Source organism: Carettochelys insculpta, chromosome 5 (assembly GCF_033958435.1).
Source record: "Carettochelys insculpta isolate YL-2023 chromosome 5, ASM3395843v1, whole genome shotgun sequence".
Lineage (NCBI taxonomy): Eukaryota > Metazoa > Chordata > Testudines > Carettochelyidae > Carettochelys > Carettochelys insculpta.
In genome coordinates, this window is record NC_134141.1 from 128,582,804 (window position 1) to 128,600,105 (window position 17,302).

The 17,302-nt window shown below is 50.7% G+C and overlaps 1 protein-coding gene across 2 annotated transcripts in view; it reads right to left on the minus strand.

Moving 5' to 3' along the window:
* Window positions 1-701: 701 nt before the first annotated feature.
* CD72 (CD72 molecule) overlaps window positions 702-17,302 on the minus strand; it is a 50,098-nt gene continuing 33,497 nt past the window's right edge. The window contains exons 5-7 of one of the 2 annotated variants that reach the window (XM_074995905.1): window positions 16,627-16,769; window positions 5,108-5,208; window positions 702-4,105 (exon numbers count right to left, since the gene is read on the minus strand). In XM_074995905.1, coding sequence (XP_074852006.1) covers window positions 3,961-4,105; window positions 5,108-5,208; window positions 16,627-16,769 — 389 coding nt within the window. In that variant the 3' untranslated portion in view covers window positions 702-3,960. Of the gene's footprint in view, window positions 4,450-5,107; window positions 5,209-16,626; window positions 16,770-17,302 lie in introns of both variants that reach the window. The other variant, XM_074995906.1, reaches the window with a different exon arrangement.

A 17,302-nucleotide genomic window follows, 5' to 3' on the forward strand; every position in this document is an offset into this window, starting at 1 on the left:
GGTACAGCTGACAGGGCCACGCCAGGGCAAATTGCTCAGACAGGGCTACTGACAGCCCAGACCCAGGGCCTCCACTACAGGCACCGACCCTGTCACACCCCGCATGGCTGTCACCTCACTGGCCAATGCAAAGTCACCCCACCACTTCCCTCCCACATGGCAGCTTCCCTCCTGCCACAGCCCGTCCCCTCCACACACAGGTGAGGGGGTTATGGAACCTGCTTGCTCAGTGGTTTGAGCCCTGGCCTGCTAAACCCAGGCTTGTGCGTTCAAGCCTTCAGGGGGCCATTTAGGCAGCTGGGGCAAATAATTTAAAAAAAAGGGTGGCCCTCTTTCTACCTTTGCTCATGTGAAGGGAATTCCATTGTTCTCCCTGTGTGAACTCTGGCTAAGACCTTTTCAGGCAATCAGCCATTGCCTAGCTGCTGGAATACACTGTCCAGTCCCCCCCCCGCAGGTATAAAAAGGATGTGGATGTGCTGGAGCAGGTTCAGCGGAGGGCAACAAAAATGATTAAAGGGCTGGAGCACAAGACCTATGAGGAGAGGCTGAGGGATTTGGGCTTGTTTAGTTTACAGAAGAGAAGACTGAGGGGTGATTTAATAGCAGCCTTCAACTTCCTGAAGGGGAGCTCTAAAGAGGAGGGTGAGAAACTGTTCTCAGTGGTGTCAGATGGCAGAACAAGGAGTAATAGTCTGAAGTTGAGGAGGGGGAAGAGTAGGTTGGATATTAGAAAAAACTACTTCACCAGGCGGGTGGTGAAGCACTGGAATGCGTTGCCTAGAGAGGTGGTGGATTCTCCATCCCTTGAGGTTTTTAAGTCCTGGCTGGACAAGGTCCTGGCTGGGATGACTTAGTGGGGGTTGATCCTGCTTGAAGCAGGGGGCTGGACTAGATGACTCCTGAGGTCCCTTCCCGCCCTGGGATTCTGTGAGTCTGTGCTGCTTTGCATGTTTACAGCCCTGGTCCTCAGGTGTTCAGTGGCATGGAAAAAGCCCTTTGTCTTCGCCTGACTAGGAACCCTCTCACAATAGGTTGCCAAGCCTTCTGTTAAAGCCTCCCAGACACAAGCGTTTCAGATACAAGCACCGAGCCAGTACTTAGTACTTCAGATAGCCACGAGCGGTACAGACGGAACCGGCGGCTCACCAGCTTTCAACAGATGCCTCGCCTGGCACAGGGCTTGGTGCAAACACAACAGTGGCTGTAACAATGTTTTGCAGGTTTGTCTCAAAATAATGGCATGCCCCTGTGCAAACCGCCCCCCGACCACATCAGGGTGAGGCTCCGGTTGCCAGCTGAGGGTGGGGGAGGGACTCTTTGCTGGGATGGTGCCCCCCTGCCCCCCAACCCTTGTCTGTGATGGTTACTGCTGCTCTGCCCTCAGCAGCAGACAAACTGGCACCTGCTGGGGAGCAGGCCAGGCTTCAGGATCCTCCACTTCAGAGCAGCACAGGGCCGCTCCCATCTCATGCTGGGAGAAGTGGGTGGAGGCTATTGCAGCCCCTTGGATGCATCTGGCACAGGAGCATGTGGGCAGAGGAGGGCCATGTGGTTTGTTACCCCATTGCTGTCATTTGGTGCTGGGGCGTGCCCTGCCCCAGGCTAGCCTTCAGGCCCAAAGCTCAGCAGTATCCCAGAAAGGGTCAGCCCCTCTCTAGGGACTGAGACAGCCAGAGGCACAGTAGAAAGAAGAAAAAGATCAATGAGCTCCCAACCTGCCTGTCTCAAGGCAAGAGACAGTCACATGCTAGGGGGTGGAGGTCTGGAAGACTGACGAAGCACGATGGTACCAGGCCCTCCTCCAGCTGTGATGCCCAGGCTCCCAGCCACTTGGTGCCCACTGCCTAGGCCAGGCCCTGCCAGTCTGCGTTGTCTGACAAAGGTTTGCTCTGTGCACCTGCGTGCCCGGTTGGTGAGGAGGCAGTCCATTCTGCTCTGCTGCCGCGCCAACCTGGCGAACCATTCCACTCGCCTCCCTCCGCCAGTGCTACGCTGCTCATCTGTCCAACTGCCCTGGGCACCAGGCAGCGCATCATTCCTGTTGGGATGTGGAGCCAGCTCCCTGGTGTTACTACTCGGAGGTCCACCCATGCCTTGAATGCCGCATCCAGATGAGGCACCTCCTTTCAAAAAAAGATACCTTGGCATTGGACACAGCTCAGGAAAGAGCGACAAAATGGTGAGGGGTTTGGCATGGGTGCCTGTGTAACCCACACACATAGGTGTGGGTCGCTGCCCCATGGAGTGGCACCTCGACCACTTCAGAGAAAGACTAAGTGTTCTCGGCAGCCTAAACCGAGTGCAAAGTGCAAAGGCACGTGCCCTAAGCTCTAAAGGCACCAGGTTTGAGCCCCCCTGTGGGCAGCTGCACCATGTGAGGAGAGATTAAAAAGACTGGGACTTTCTGTCCTATTAAAGAGGAGACTGATAGGATAGAGGTCTATTGAATCACACCCAATGTGAATGAGAAGTTATTCACTTGTTCACATAACATAAGAACTGGGGGTCACCCAATGAAATGAATGGGTGGCAGGTTTAAAACTAACCAAAGGAAGTTCTTCGCACCACGCATGGTCGGCCTCTGGAACTCCTGGCCAGAGGAGGTTGTGAAGAGCAGCCCCTTAACAGGGCTCAGAAAAGAGCTGGATAAGTTCTGTTCACTCCATCTGGGGCATCAGGCATTAGCAAGACAGGGCACTGGCTGTTTGTTTGTGGTATGCAGGTGGATAGGATAAACTGAGGTCAATTATCAGTTCACTGTTTAAAAAGGACAGTGTAACAAATCCAGTGCTTTCCAGGCCTCATCCTCTGTGCCCTGCTTCCCAGCAAAATAAAGGTGGTTCTGGGGCACTGCTGAGAGGGCAAATTGCTTAGAGACAGGGCTACTTACAGCCTGAGACTGGGGGTCCTGCATGCTAAGGCACCAAGCCCATGACACAGAGCACAGCTGTTGCCATGCTGGCCTGCACTAAGGGGCATAGTTTCCTCAGACACTCCAAAGTTCTGTGACACCACCAGTACCCCACTTCAGCAGATGAGCGGGTACAAAAACCAATTTCACCAAATCAAAAAGGTACAAGTGAGCCCAAAGGCCCAGGCACATTTGCAGGTCAATTTCCAAAACGTGTGCTGTAGCCAGTTCTGCCACAGCTAGTGATTTATTCATACAAGGAGAAAGAGAATAGACTGAAAGTTAAACGAATCAAATTACATCCAACAAGTGGTGCGGGTTTATAGCAGAGATGGAATAAACTGCTGGCATAAAGCAAGTCTCTGGAACGCTTCCCCGACAGGCTGGGTCACCAACCCTTTCTCCCAGTTTCAGTTCACAGCGGAGATCCTCCAGACACAGTGAGAAGCTGGACTGAAGCCAAAAGGGAGGGACCCCCAGGTCCCTCTTTGTGCCAGTCCATGCGGAGGGAATCCCATTGGTCTGGCTGTGAAAAGCGTGGCCGAGACAGCGTCTGTCCCAGGGCTGGGCCCCTGCCCACGCCCAACTCAGGTCTGTGCGGGAGGCGCCAGGGCCCACGCTCCCGACGGGGGTTTGCAGGAAGGTCCGGTCAGTGGGGCTGGGGCCTCCCAGGCTTCATTATCCCTGGGATGTTTCTTGAGGGGCGAGTCTCCCCGAACAGCCCTTCCCAGCCCCGCTGGCGAGCTGTGGGTGGGGTCACGCCAGGGGCCGACCATTGCACGAGACACACCACTAATGGTCAGCTCTTCGAGTAGAGAAACGGCAGAGGCCCAGGAATAGCAGACTTGTAACCAGTGAAGTAGCAGCTTGGCCCACTTGTGCAAACATAGAACAGCGCTAGCAATGCTGAGCTCTAAAGAGACATCACATCACCCCCACAACAGCCTGCAACCCTGACGTCCTGCTGGGAAGCCCTGCCACAGCACAGGGATGGTGCTCTGAGACCGGTTGCCTAGGCCAGGGGGCTCTCAGGGCCTCCCTAGCTGCTAAAAGAAATCAAAGTCGTGGCTGGGCTGGCCTGTGGCCTTCTCACAGATCCATGGTTTCCTGTCAGAGCAGGTTGCACGCTCCAGGCTTCCATTTTTTGTTGTTCCACAATATCCATAATAATTGCCATTATAGTGGAAATAGCTAGAAAGAAAAAGGGCATCGTGAGATACGGACAGCCCTTAGACGGAGCCATACAACTGTGCCAGGCAAAGTATTACTGCTCTGTTGGTGCACTAGTGCCAGCTCTCCAGCGCTGCCAAGGCCAGCGCCCCCATTTTGGCTATTTTTCTCTGACCTGCATGACCCAGTCCACACTCCCACTCCATGACTTCTGAATCCAGCTCAGTAGCTTCTGGGTGAGGTTGAGTGGTGGAGAAGCTACCAAATCCCTGAGTGAGCTGTTCCAGTGGGTCATTCTCTGTATTCCTCTTTTTCTTTTGCATCAAGCATCTGAGGGCATGAGTTGTAGCTCACAAGCTTATACCCTAAAAAATTTAGCAAAACAATACAACAGCAATGTAGCACTTGAATGACTAACACACTCATTTAGTTTAGTTAGTCCTTAAAGTGCTACATTTCTGCTATTCTGTTTTGTTGGCGTACAGACTAACATGGCGACCTCTCTGGCCCTAATAAATTTGTTCGTCTTTAGGGTGCCCCTGGATTCCTTGTTGCAGTTCCTTTAGTGTGCCACCCAGATTGCCAGCATTGGGTCTGAGACAGTAAAGAAATGTGTTCTCCGCATGTTCCCTGCCAATGCCACCTCCTTGCAACACTTTCCTGACATACTGATTTGTGGTCTGCCTCCATTTGTTCTGTGGTTTTGCCCAGGCCCTCCCCCTTAGCCACTCTGACTTACTTTTGGGCACTACTGGTACAGAGTGTGCTCAGAGGACATGCTTGTAACATGTTTTTTCAGCTTGCAGGTACCTGGGGTTGCTTCAAATAGCCCCTTCTAGGAAAGGGGTCCACAGGAGGATCTGTGGACTGGTTGGTTCCATTATAGGGAAGCCACTTCTAACCCTCCCAGGGCACTTGAGTCAGTGGCTTTAACCACAGCTACTGAAATGCACATTTGTGTTGGATGGTGCCACAGATTAGCAAAAAAGAGCATCTATCTTATGAAATAAATGTTATACTTACGTATTAAAGGGTGAGCCATCAACCCACTGCCATGAGCGTGACTTAAATGTATCTTTCTTGAATCCAATCCAGTACTGCACATTGCTATTTCTCAGAAAATTCTGGGAAGGAAAAGGGTCCATAATGACATCCCTGCATTCACGTGGTGGCTGTGAAGAAGCAGACTGAGCGCAGGCAGGTGCAGCCTGGACACTGAACTGCAGGCATAGGTCTCACTGGCGGAGGAAAGGAACTTCCCACGAGCGTGCTCCAACAGTAACAGCATCCTCCCAGGGCATCCCTGATGTTGGTTATCCATTGTACTGGCTCTCACCCCCCCAGCCCACCAGAACGAGAAGGTGCAGGGTACCTGGGACATTACTGGATTTTGAAATCAATACTCAAAACATTATTGCAACTTCTGTTCTATGCTTGCACCAAACCCTGTGCAAAGTGGGCCAAGTGAGGTGTCTATTCATTTTTCCTGCTCATATCATTTTTATATATGGAGCTGTAGGTATTGGCTCTGTACCTGTGTTTGAAAGTTTAGTTTCTGGGACACCTCAAGAGGAGGCATGGCAACCTTCTGTGAAAGCGTTCCTAGTCAGGTTGTGGCAGTGGCGGCGGGGGGGGGGCTGTCCACTCCTGTGACCCTGGATCCACTCTGGTTTTAAATTCGCTGGTTGCTGTCCTGTGCTGTGTGAGATCCCTACTCCCCTCGGCTGATCTGCAGAGACTCAGTGTGTGTCTGTGTGCAGCACCCACTGGGGAACAGTCCCTGAGGGGAGGCACATAGGAAATGGCCCAGCCACCCGGTACCTTGGCTAGTTGGAGGCTGTGTGAACAAAGCAAGTCATGGCCACCTGGGGGCCGAGGGACCAGTGATGGGGAGTGGGAGTTAGTCTTGGCTGGGTAGGATGAGGACAGACTGGGAACAGGAAAGGGGGGTTCAGGGCCCCTTGAGCCCTTCCCACCAAGAGGAATAAAGCTGCCTGCCCTGGCCCTGTGCTCACATGGACCCAAAGCTACACTATGTCTCTGAGAAGTAATAAAACTTTCTACCCTACTGGCCAGTGAAGAGTTACAGCTGGCTGTGGATGGGGTGCAGTGGGGGGGGGGGGCTCCCCAACACTCCATCCAATAGGTGACGATGTACTTGACAACATTTGATCAGGTTCCAATCCACAGCTGAGGAACTTACCTGAACCTGTAACCCAGCAGGGAGGTGGTGGCTGATTGCCTCGTAAGGACTTGGACAGGTGACCTGCTCATGTGACTGGCTCCATCTCTGATGTGCTTTTGCACAGAGAAAACAATGGAATTCCCTCCACATGTGCAAGGGTATAAATGTGCCCCTGAGAGCTCCTCCATTTGGCTTCACGCCAGCTCATCACTTCAGAAGTATCTTTGCTGTGAACTTGGGCCTGGAAGAATTGCTGACGAAGCCTAACAAGGATGTGATCCAGAGACTTTTAGAATAGTAATCTGCTCCACCTTTGCTGCAAGCCTGCATTGAACACTTGTGATTGGTGTGTGTAATTTAATTGCTTTAATAATTTCACTCTCAACCTTTCCTTTTTATTAATAAAACTTTAGACTTTAAATTCTAAAGAATTGGCCCATTGTGCTATTTGGAGTAATATGACCTGTTGTGTACATTGACTGGGAACATGGCTGTTCCTTTGAACTGGAACGACCTGTTCAGATTTGGTGAGATTGGTTATCATAACCTCCCACCTGTGTGCAGAGGGGACGGGCTGTGGCACGAGGGAAGCTGCAGTGTCGGAGGGAGTTGCTGGGGTGACGTGTCGCTGGCCAGTGAGGTGACAGCCATGCTCAGTGTGACGGGTTTGGTGCCTTGTAGTGGAGGCCCCTAGTCTGGGCTGTCGGTAGCCCTGTTTTACACAAGTTGCCCTGAGTTGGCCTCTCAGCTGTGCCTGGAAAAACCTGTAATATTACAGTACCTTCCCTGCTCAGATCAGCTCTGGCACCCGGGCCTGTTTCTCCTGAGTGTGAGCTCAGCTGTGAAAACTGACTGATGGGTCCTGTAATACTGTGAGGGGCTCTGAGCCATGTTAACAGAACCAATCCTGGGCAAATTCCTTAAAACCAGGCCACTGACAACCCAGGCTGGGATTTCCTTCTCACTAAGGCAAACCAAGCCAGCTACAAAAGTACCTCTGCCGGCCCCACTGGCCAGCCAGAAGCCACACAGGCAAACCCACAGATTCTCCAGCTGCTCCTAGTGCCCAAGCCAGTAATCCCCTTTACTCAGGTGAGAGGTTATGAAAACCTATTTCTCCAGATCCACACAGATTCTGGTTTTGGGAACAAGGATTGCTGGGAAGAGATGGGATCCACCTAGTGAAGAGAGGAAAGAGCATCTTTGCAGGCAGGCTTGCAAACCTACTGAGGAGGGCTTTAAACTGGGTTTGTCTGAGGACACAAGCCCTGAGGTAAGTGGGGAAGGAGGAAGAAACAACAAAGAAGGATCTTTGGTTCACAAGGAGAAAGTAGGCCAATCAACTAGTCATCTAAGGAGTTTGCACACAAACATAAGAAACCTGAAAACAAACAGGAAGAATTAGAGGCCCTGGAATGGTCAAAGAAGTATGAGGTAGTTGGAATAATGGAGACTTGGTGGAATGACTCGCATAATTAGAGCATGGTGACAAGCATGAGAGAGGTAGCCGTGTTAGCCTGTATCTTTGAGAACCCATGCATCTGACAAAGTGGGTCCTTGCTCACCAAAGCTTCTGCTCCAAAATATCTGTTAGTCTATAAGGTGCCACAGGACTTCTTGTTGTTCTTCTAATTAGAGCACCATCATGGAAGGGTATAAACTGTTGAGGAAGGACAGACGGGGAGAAAAGGAGGAGGAGCTGCACTCTGTGTGAGGGAGCAGTATGACTTCTCAGTGCTCTAGTACGAGGAAGGAGACAAGCCAGCTGAGAGTCTCTGGGTTAAGCTCAGCGGTGGAAGTAACAGAGGTGATGTTGTAGTTGGTGTCTGTTATAGACCCCCAGATCAGGGAGAGGAGGTAGATGGGGATTTCTTTGGACACCTAGAGAAGCTTCCAAATCACAGGTCCTGGTTCTTATGGGAGACTTTAATCATCCTGATGTTTGTTGAGAGACCAGTACAGCAGCACACAGACAATCCAGGAAGTTCTTGGAGAATACTGGGGATAAGTTCCTGGTACAAGTGCTGCAGTGACCATGAGATGGTGGATTTCAGAATTCTGACACAAGGAAGAGAGGTGAGCAGTAACATACAGACCTTTGATATCAGAAGAGCAGATCTTAACTCCCTGACAGAACTGCTGGGCAGGACCCCCTGGGAAGCTAACATGCAGGGGAAAGGAGCTCAGGAGAACTGGCAGTATTTTAAAGAGGTCTTCCCGAAGACACTGGAACAAACCATCCCAGTGCGCAGTAAGAAAAGCAAACGCAGAAAGCAACCAGCTTGGCTTACCAGGGAAATCCTTGGTGAGCTTAAAGTCCGAAAGGATGTGTATAAGAAGTGGCAACTTGGACAGTTGACTAAGGAGGAGGATAAATCTATGGCTGGAGAATGCCGGGCAGTAATCAGGCAGGAACTGCAGGTAGCAAAGAATGTGAAGGGTAATAAGAATGATTTCTACAGGCATGTTAACAGTAAGAGGGTCATCAGGGAGGGTGAGGGGTCATTACTGGATGAGGGAGGTAACCTGGTGTATTAAGATGGGGCTTCTGGGCACAGCTAGAGAAATTAATACAGGGCATCTTTGCTTAAAATCCAGGCCACTCGCAGGCCCAGGCTGGGATTTCCTTCTCACTAAGGCAAATCCAACCAGCCACCACCACACCTCTGCCAGCCCCACTGGCCAGCCAGAGCCACACGAGCAAACCCACAGACTTCCCAGCTGCTGCACCAGCCCAGCCCAGCCCAGCCCAGCCCAGCCCAGCAACCCCCAAATTCAGGTGAGAGTTATTAAACCTGTGTCACCAAACACCGCACAGATTCTTCTAGACCCCAAAGGGCCCAGCCCCAGACTCCGGTCAGTATAGACTTGGATCTTACCCAAACAACCACGCAAAAGCCAGATCCTTAGATCTAATACCTAAGGGTTTATTAATACAAAAGAAAGAGGAGGGTTAGAGAGAATTGTTAAAGCAAAACTTTACATACATCAGACACAGCCACTGCCGCAGCCAGCGATGTTATTCGCTGATTCTTGAGACTCTCTGAAAGTTCATTTCAGGTTATGTAGATTCAGTCATTGGCGCATTGTAGATCCGGCCCGCTGGGGTCCACGTGCTGGACATGGACCCCTGGAGACCACAAGACAAAAGCTCCAAGCTGGACACTGCTAAAGCCACATCATCCCTGTGAGAGCTGGGCCCCCAGTCCAGCCAGGCTGAACTCCTGAGGACCGAAGCACAAAGCAAGTACCAGCCGGGGCCCATCTTAACAGCTTTTCAAATGCAGAGGGCAAATTCCACTGTTCTCCATAGGCCTTGGCTTAGCACCCGACCCAGTGGGTCCCTGTGCCGAGCTTCCCATTCACTGCAGTCCCAGGGGAACACCCCAACATCCCAAAATGGGTGTTGGCCATCTGGGCTTTTGCTCAGTCTATTGTCCTGCCTGGGGTGGAGCCCCATCTCCATTGTGAACCTCAGCACAGAAACATTTCTCACACAGCTGCAGAGCTAAATATCTCTAACTTCATGTACATGCATCATACTAAATAAATGCTAATAAATAAATACAACTATGACATCGCTGACATCACGGAAAGTTGGTGGGATAATACACATGATTGGAATGTTGGTATGGAAGGGTACAGCTTGCTCAGGAAGGATAGATGGGAAAAAGGGAGGAGGTGTTGCCATACATATTAAAAATGTACACACTTTGACTGAGGTGGAGATGGACATAGGAAACAGATGTGTTGAGAGTCTCTGGGTTACACTAAGGCCATATCTACACTAGCCCCAAACTTCGAAATGGCCACGCAAATGGCCATTTCAAAGTTTACTTATGAAGCACTGAAATGCATAGTCAGCGCTTCATTAGCATGCGGGCGGCAGCGGCGCTTCGAAATTGACGCGCCTCGCCGCCGCGCGTCTCGTCCAGATAGGGCTCCTTTTCAAAAGGACCCTGCCTACTTCGAAGTCCCCTTATTCCCATGAGCAGAAAAGCTACAGTCACACAGATCCATAGGTCTGGATTTAATTCATCCAAGGGTACTGAGGGAATAGGCAGATGTCATTGCAGAGCCTTTGGCTATTATCTTTGAAAACTCATGGAGATTGAGATGATTGGGAAAAGGTAAATATGGTGCCCATCTTTAAAAAAGAAAAGAAGGACAATCCAGGGAACTACAGACTGGTCAGCCTCACCTCAGTCCCCAGAAAAATCATGGAGGGGATCCTCAAGGAATCCATTTTGAAGCACCTGGAAGAGGGGAAAGTGATCAAAAGTAGCCAACATGGATTCACCAGGGACAAGTCCTGCCTGTCCAATCTGATTAGTTTCTATGACGAGGTAAGAAGCTCTGTGGACATGGGGAAGTCAGTGGATGTGATATACTTTGACTTCAGCAAGGCTTTTGATACGGTCTCCCACAACACTTTTGCCCATAAGTTAGGGAAGTATGGATTGGATACATGGACTGTAAGATGTATAGAAAGCTGGCTAGATGGTTGGGCCCAATGGGTAGTGGTCAATGGCTCAATGTCTGGTTGGAGGCCAATTTCAAGTGGAGTGCTGCAAGGATCAATTCTGTGGCCAGTGTTGTTCAATATCTTTATCAATGACCTGGATGAGAGGATGGATTACACCCTCAGCAAATTTGCAGATGACACTAAGCTAGTGGGTCCGGTAGATACATTGGAGGGTAGAGGTAGGATCCAAAGTGATCTAGAGAAATTGGAGGACTGGGCCAAAAGAAATCTGATGAGGTTCAAGAAAGACAAGTGCAGAATCCTGCATTTGGGATGAAAGAATCCCAGGCATTGTTACAGGTTGGGGATGACTGGCTAAGTAGCAGTGCAGCAGAAAAGGACCTGGGGATTACAGTGGGTGAGAGGCTAGATATGAGTAAACAGTGTGACCTTGTAGTCATGAAGGCTAATGGCATATGTAATGGGGTTCTGGGATCCCCAGGCTCTGCACCCCATCCACAGCCAGAAGTGACTTCAACTCAGTAGTAGTAGTTCTTAATGGTTCTCAATCCTGCTGGAAAAGTATAACAAGTGGGGTTCCGCAGAGGTCTGTTTTGGGGCCAGTTCAGTTCAATGTCTGCATCAACGATTTAGATATTGCCATAGGAAGTACACTTATTAAGTTTGCAGATGATACCAAGCTGGGAGGGTTGCAACTGCTTTGGAGGATAGGGTCATAATTCAAAATGATCTGGATAAACTGGAGAAATGGGCTGAGGTAAACAGGATGAAGTTTAATAAAGACAAATGCAAAGTACTCCTCTTAGGAAGGAACAATCAGTTTCACACATACAGAATGGGGAGTGACTGCCTAGGAATGAGCACAGCAGAAAGGGATCTAGGGGTTATAGTGGACCACAAGCTAAATATGAGTCAACAGTGTGATGCTGTTGCAAAAAAAGCAAATATGATTCTGGGATGCATTAACAGGTGTGTTGTGAACAAGACAGGAGAAGTCATTCTCCCGCTCTACTCTGCGCTGGTTAGGCCTCAGCTGGAATATTGTGTCCAGTTCTGGGTACCGCAGTTCAAGAAAGATGTGGAGAAACTAGAGACGGTCCAGAAAAGAGCAACGAGAATGATTAAAGGTCTAGAGAATGTGACCTATGAAGAAAGGCTGAAAGAATTGGGCTTGTTTAGTTTGGAAAAGAGAAGATTGAGGGGGGACATGATAGCGGTTTTCAAGTATCTAAAAGGGAGTCATAAGGAGGAAGGAGAAAACCTGTTCTTGTTGGCCCCTGAGGATAGAACAAGAGGCAACGGGCTTAAACTGCAGCAAGGGAGGTTTAGGTTGGACATTAGGAAAAAGTTCCTAACTGTCAGGGTGGTCAAACAGTGGAATAAATTGCCAAGGGAGGTTGTGGAACCTCCATCTCTGGAGATATTTAAGAACAGTTAGATAGATGTCTATGAGGGATGGTTTACACAATACTTGGTCCTGCAATGAGGGCAGGGGGCTGCTGGACTCGCTGGCTTCTCGAGGTCCCTTCCAGTCCTAGTGTTCTATGATTGTATGACTATGATTCAGCAGGTGGAGGAGAAGGTTTATGAGGTGACAGGGTAGTAGTGGGCATCCTTCAGTCTGCATAGACTATGGATCGCGCCCTTTAAAGTTTCAATTGAGGACTTCATTTACAGCGTCTACTGTGACTATGAAGACCCACATGAGAGTGACAGTCCTTGCTGCATCTCTTGCAGATGTGGTGGGTGTCTGGCAAGTCCTTCCTGTGCGTTCTGTGCGCTCGCTTCTCCTCTGCTAGCTGTCTGATCCTCATCTCGCCCTTCTGAAGGCCCTTGTGTAACAGGGACACAGCATGGTACAAACTCATCAGTACAGCAACCAGAAGTGGTCCGTCTGACCCACACTGGGGGGGAGCAGATTCCCCCAGAGGGAACCTCAGGCCTGAAGCCCTGCCTGCTTTGTTTGTCTCCCGACAACTCTCCCCAGCTGCGCCAGTTTCTAAATCAAAGCCAGGCAGGCTTCATCTCTGCCTTTGTCTGGCTTGTGTTTCTTGGTTGCCTAGGTTACAAATGACCAGGCCTAGTAGCCAAAGTTACCCCCAGCAGGAACCCTACACCCTGTGTGAGCCACTCACACACATACATGTACCCCCCACCACTTGGTCACATATTGGGGTGCATTAGGAGGAGCATTTCCAGCAAATCTAGAGAAGTTGTTATTGCCCTTAAGTCAGCATTGGTGAAGCCACGTCTGGAGTATTGCGCCCTATTCTGGGCCCCATAGGACAGAAAGGACATGGATGAGCTGGAGCAGGTCCAGCAGAGAACAACAGAAATGATTAAGAGGCTGGAGCACAAGACCTATGAGGAGATATGGAGGGATTTGGGCTTGATTAGTTTGCAGAAGAGAAGACTGAGGGGCGATTTCATAGCAGCCTTCAACTTCCTGAAGGGGAGCTCTAAAGAGGAGGGTGAGAAACTGTTCTCAGTGGTGTCAGATGGCAGAACAAGGAGCAATGGTCTGAAGTTACAGAGGGGGAGGTGCAGGTTGGATATCAGGAAAAACTATTGCCCCAGGAGGGTGGTGAAGCACTGGGATGTGTTGCCTAGAGAGGTGGTGGATTCTCCATCCCTTGAGGTTTTTAAGTCCCGGCTGGACAAGGCCCTGGCTGGGATGACTTAGTTGGGGTTGACCCTGTTTGAAGCAGGGGGCTGGACTAGATGACCTCCTGAGGTCCCTTCCAGCCCTGGGATTCTGTGACTCTATTACCAATTCTTCTAGGCCTCCAAAGGTCTGGCCACTTTCCCAGATCAATGTATACTTAGATATCACCCAAAACAGCAAGCTGGGCCAGTCCTTTATAATCTAACATTTAGGGATTTATTAAGAAACAAAGAAAGAACAGAGTGAGAGAGAAAAATTGTTGAAGTGATACTTTACAGACTCAGGGAATCACCAGCTTTCATTAGACACCTCACTTGGCCCACCTGGCTCAAGACTGGTGCCAGCTTAATATAGCGATCACAGAAATGGTTTTATACTTTTGTAAACATCCAGTAGCATCACCATCCCTAAGACAGTGCAGCACTGCAGGACAGCAAACATGATGGGGAAAAGGTGCCAAAGGAGACAGACATGGAATTGTTGCAGCCAAAAGACCTCTGGTGTAACTCAAAGACTTTGTTAAGGCCTTGCCTGGTGTAGAGGAGACACGTGGGAACAAGCTGTAGGGAGCCAAAACTGGAGCTTTTGCAAATGGAGCTTCACTGATGGCCAGAACAATTCTACTCTCTGCTTCTCTCAACATCTTTAAAGAGTTTTTGGGAGACAAATTTCCTACTGGAGCTAGCTTCACTGCCCTGGCTGCCCCCCCCCGCCACCTCCTGGAACCACCCTTTGAGCCCTGAGAAGTGCCCTGTCTTGTCTGGACTGGAGAGAGGGACCCAGATGACACCAGCTCTGGCTAAATCCTGAACCCCACTTGGGATGTGAGACCATATCCTTATGTGTCTTTTTCCTGCCCTATCTTATATCTTCTCTCTCCGATCCTTCTCAGTTTGCCTTCTGTCTGACTTAAGCAGTGCAGACTGTGGCTGTGTCTACACGTGCCCCAAACTTCGAAATGGCCACGCAAATGGCCATTTCGAAGTTTACTAATGAAGCTCTGAAATGCATATTCAGCACTTCATTAGCATGCGGGCGGCAGCGGCGCTTCGAAATTGACGCTCCTCGCCGCCGTGCGGCGCGTCCACGAGCTGACGGGAATAAGGGGACTTTGAAGTAGGCGGGGCCCTTTCGAAAAGGAGCCCCGTCGGGATGAGCCACACGGTGGTGAGGAGCGTCAATTTCGAAGCGCGGCGGCCGCCCGCATGCTAATGAAGCGCTGAATATGCATTTCAGAGCTTCATTAGTAAACTTCGAAATGGCCATTTGCGTGGCCATTTCGAAGTTTGGGGCACGTGTAGACACAGCTGGTGTGTTTTGCACCATGGCTGTGAGCCTCACGCATCTGACGCAGCGGGTCTCTGCCCACGGAAGCTCACGCTCCAAAATATCTGTTAGTCTATAAGGTGCTGCAGGACTTCTTGATGTTCTCAAAGATACAGACTAACACGGCTGCCTCTGATACGTGTGACCAGAGAGGCACCTGAACTCAAGGCCATAACCAGCCAGATGCTTGTGTGAGTTTGTCAGGTCTCAGAGAGTCCTGGTTCCCTAGCACTGAGGTCATGGTGAGTCTCTGTACCAGAGACAGGTGCTTCATTGAGCTTTGCTGCCCTTTTCCCTCCCACTTGGGTGTTTGTCTCATTTTGCCTTTCAGGAGAAAGGATCAGACTTTACCAGCAATGCCAGCCCCTCTCCACAAGTGTCTTCTCTGGTCCCCAAAGGGCAGTTATCTGCATCTTTGGTATCAGCTCGGAGATGGTTAAGAGGGGGGAGCCATTGACAGAGACAACACTTCAGCTGGTCGAACACCCACTGTACAGGGGCCTGAGCTCTAGCTCACGGTGCCCTGCTTTGCTGATGAGAACGTCAGCTGGGAATGGGACTGTGGTGAACGCTTCACTGTGGGCCCTGCACTGCAATAGAAATCCCTGGGGGTGCAAGGGGCTGTACTAGAGCAACGTCTTGCAAGACTGGGGCTTTAGACGGGAAGCTGTTTACAGCAGGAGCTGTGTCTCTCTGACTGCTGTGAAACGCCTGTTGCATCTACGGATGCTGTGATGCAGTCTAATAAACACTCCTCTGGGTTCCAGGGACATGAGAGTGGGTCCGGCGTGCAAGGGCTGACGGGCAGGGCTCCAGTGGGGATGTGTTATTCCTTTCCTAACTTCCCCTCAGCCCTCCAAGCTTTACGCCGTTCTCACTCTGCAGAGCTCCTCTCCTGCCTTGGGCGCTGTAAAGATTTGTTCTGTTCCTATAACCCCCACAACCCCCGCCATGGCACTGCTCCAGGCTGGACCAAGTCAACTCTTTTACCTGCCCCATGAATCCCTCCCTTTAACCTGGGGTGATTGACGTTGCTCTTCCTGAGGCCCCCCCGCCCCGTGGAAATGCTCCCACTTTCCACGGTGTTCCGGCAGCACACAGTCATACAGGCATACCTTGGGAACAGTGGTTATTCATAAATATGTAGTGTTAGTGTTGCCGAATCAAATGGAACCACCTTGGCTTAACCAGGAGATCTTGCGTGATCTCAAAGTAAAAAAGGAATCACATAAAAAATGGAAACTAGGACAAATTATGATGGCTGAATACAGGCAAACAACACAGGAATGCAGGGGCAAGATTAGAAAGGCAAAGGCACAAAAAGAGCTCAAATTAGCTACAGGTATAAAGGGAAACAAGAAAACATTTTATAAATACATTAGAAGCAAGAGGAAGTTATCCTGGCTGGGAGGAGACACACCTCCCATTGTGAAGCCTGACCCCTAAAACAGTTCTAATACAGCTACAGAGCCAATGTCTATAACTTTACATACAAACATGGCACAGACATACCAGTAACACAGACAGATTCAGGGCATCACCAGCTTTCACTGGACACCTCACTGGGGCCACCTGGCACAAGGTTGGGTGCAAACCTTGTACAGTGATCACAGAAATAGCTTTATACTTATTGTAAAAATCCGGTGACATCACAGCACTCTCAACACACACCGATTTAGTGGCACACCTCCTCCCCCATGCAGCGTGGGAGGGGGCAGAGCCCGAGCCCCACTGTGGCACAGGACCAGAGCCCTACCTTCAACCCCAGAGCTCCCTCCATGGGGCCGGGGCCAGGGCCAGAGTCCCGCCCCCCCCCCCCCCCCCACACACACACACTATAGCGCCTGGCAGCAGTCACACCGGCTGGGCAGGGACCTTACCGGCATTTTCCTCCACTCCCAGGTTTTGACGATGAGGAGCTGAGCAGATTTCTGTTCGCAGTCTTGTTTGCTTTCCTCCCAGGTCTTCTCCTCCTGTGAGATGAACAGGCACCTTCCTTCGTACAACAGCCACTGTGCTGGGTCTGGAGGGAAGGCGGGGTGAGAAGCTCAGACCTGCTCCTGACCGTGAATACCGCTAAGAGGTTCATGCCCTGGGCTGTGCAAAGAAGACCTGGTCTTTCGCAGGGCTCGCCCTCTCCAGGCTCACGGCTGCCCCAGGAGCTGCTCCGAGCTCGGGAGCAGGGAACGATTCCTGAGCGTTCACATGGCTTGGGAGCCAAATGCAGAGCTCAGACACAGGTGTAACCGAATGCAGAGCGCAGACACAGGTGTAACTGAATGCAGAGCTCAGACACAGCCGAATGCAGAGCGCAGACACAGCCGAATGCAGAGCGCAGACACAGCCGAATGCAGAGCGCAGACACAGGTGTAACTGAATGCAGAGCTCAGACACAGGTGTAACCGAATGCAGAGCGCAGACACAGCCGAATGCAGAGCGCAGACACAGGTGTAACCGAATGCAGAGCTCAGACACAGGTGTAACCGAATGCAGAGCGCAGACACAGCCGAATGCAGAGCGCAGACACAGGTGTAACCGAATGCAGAGCTCAGACAC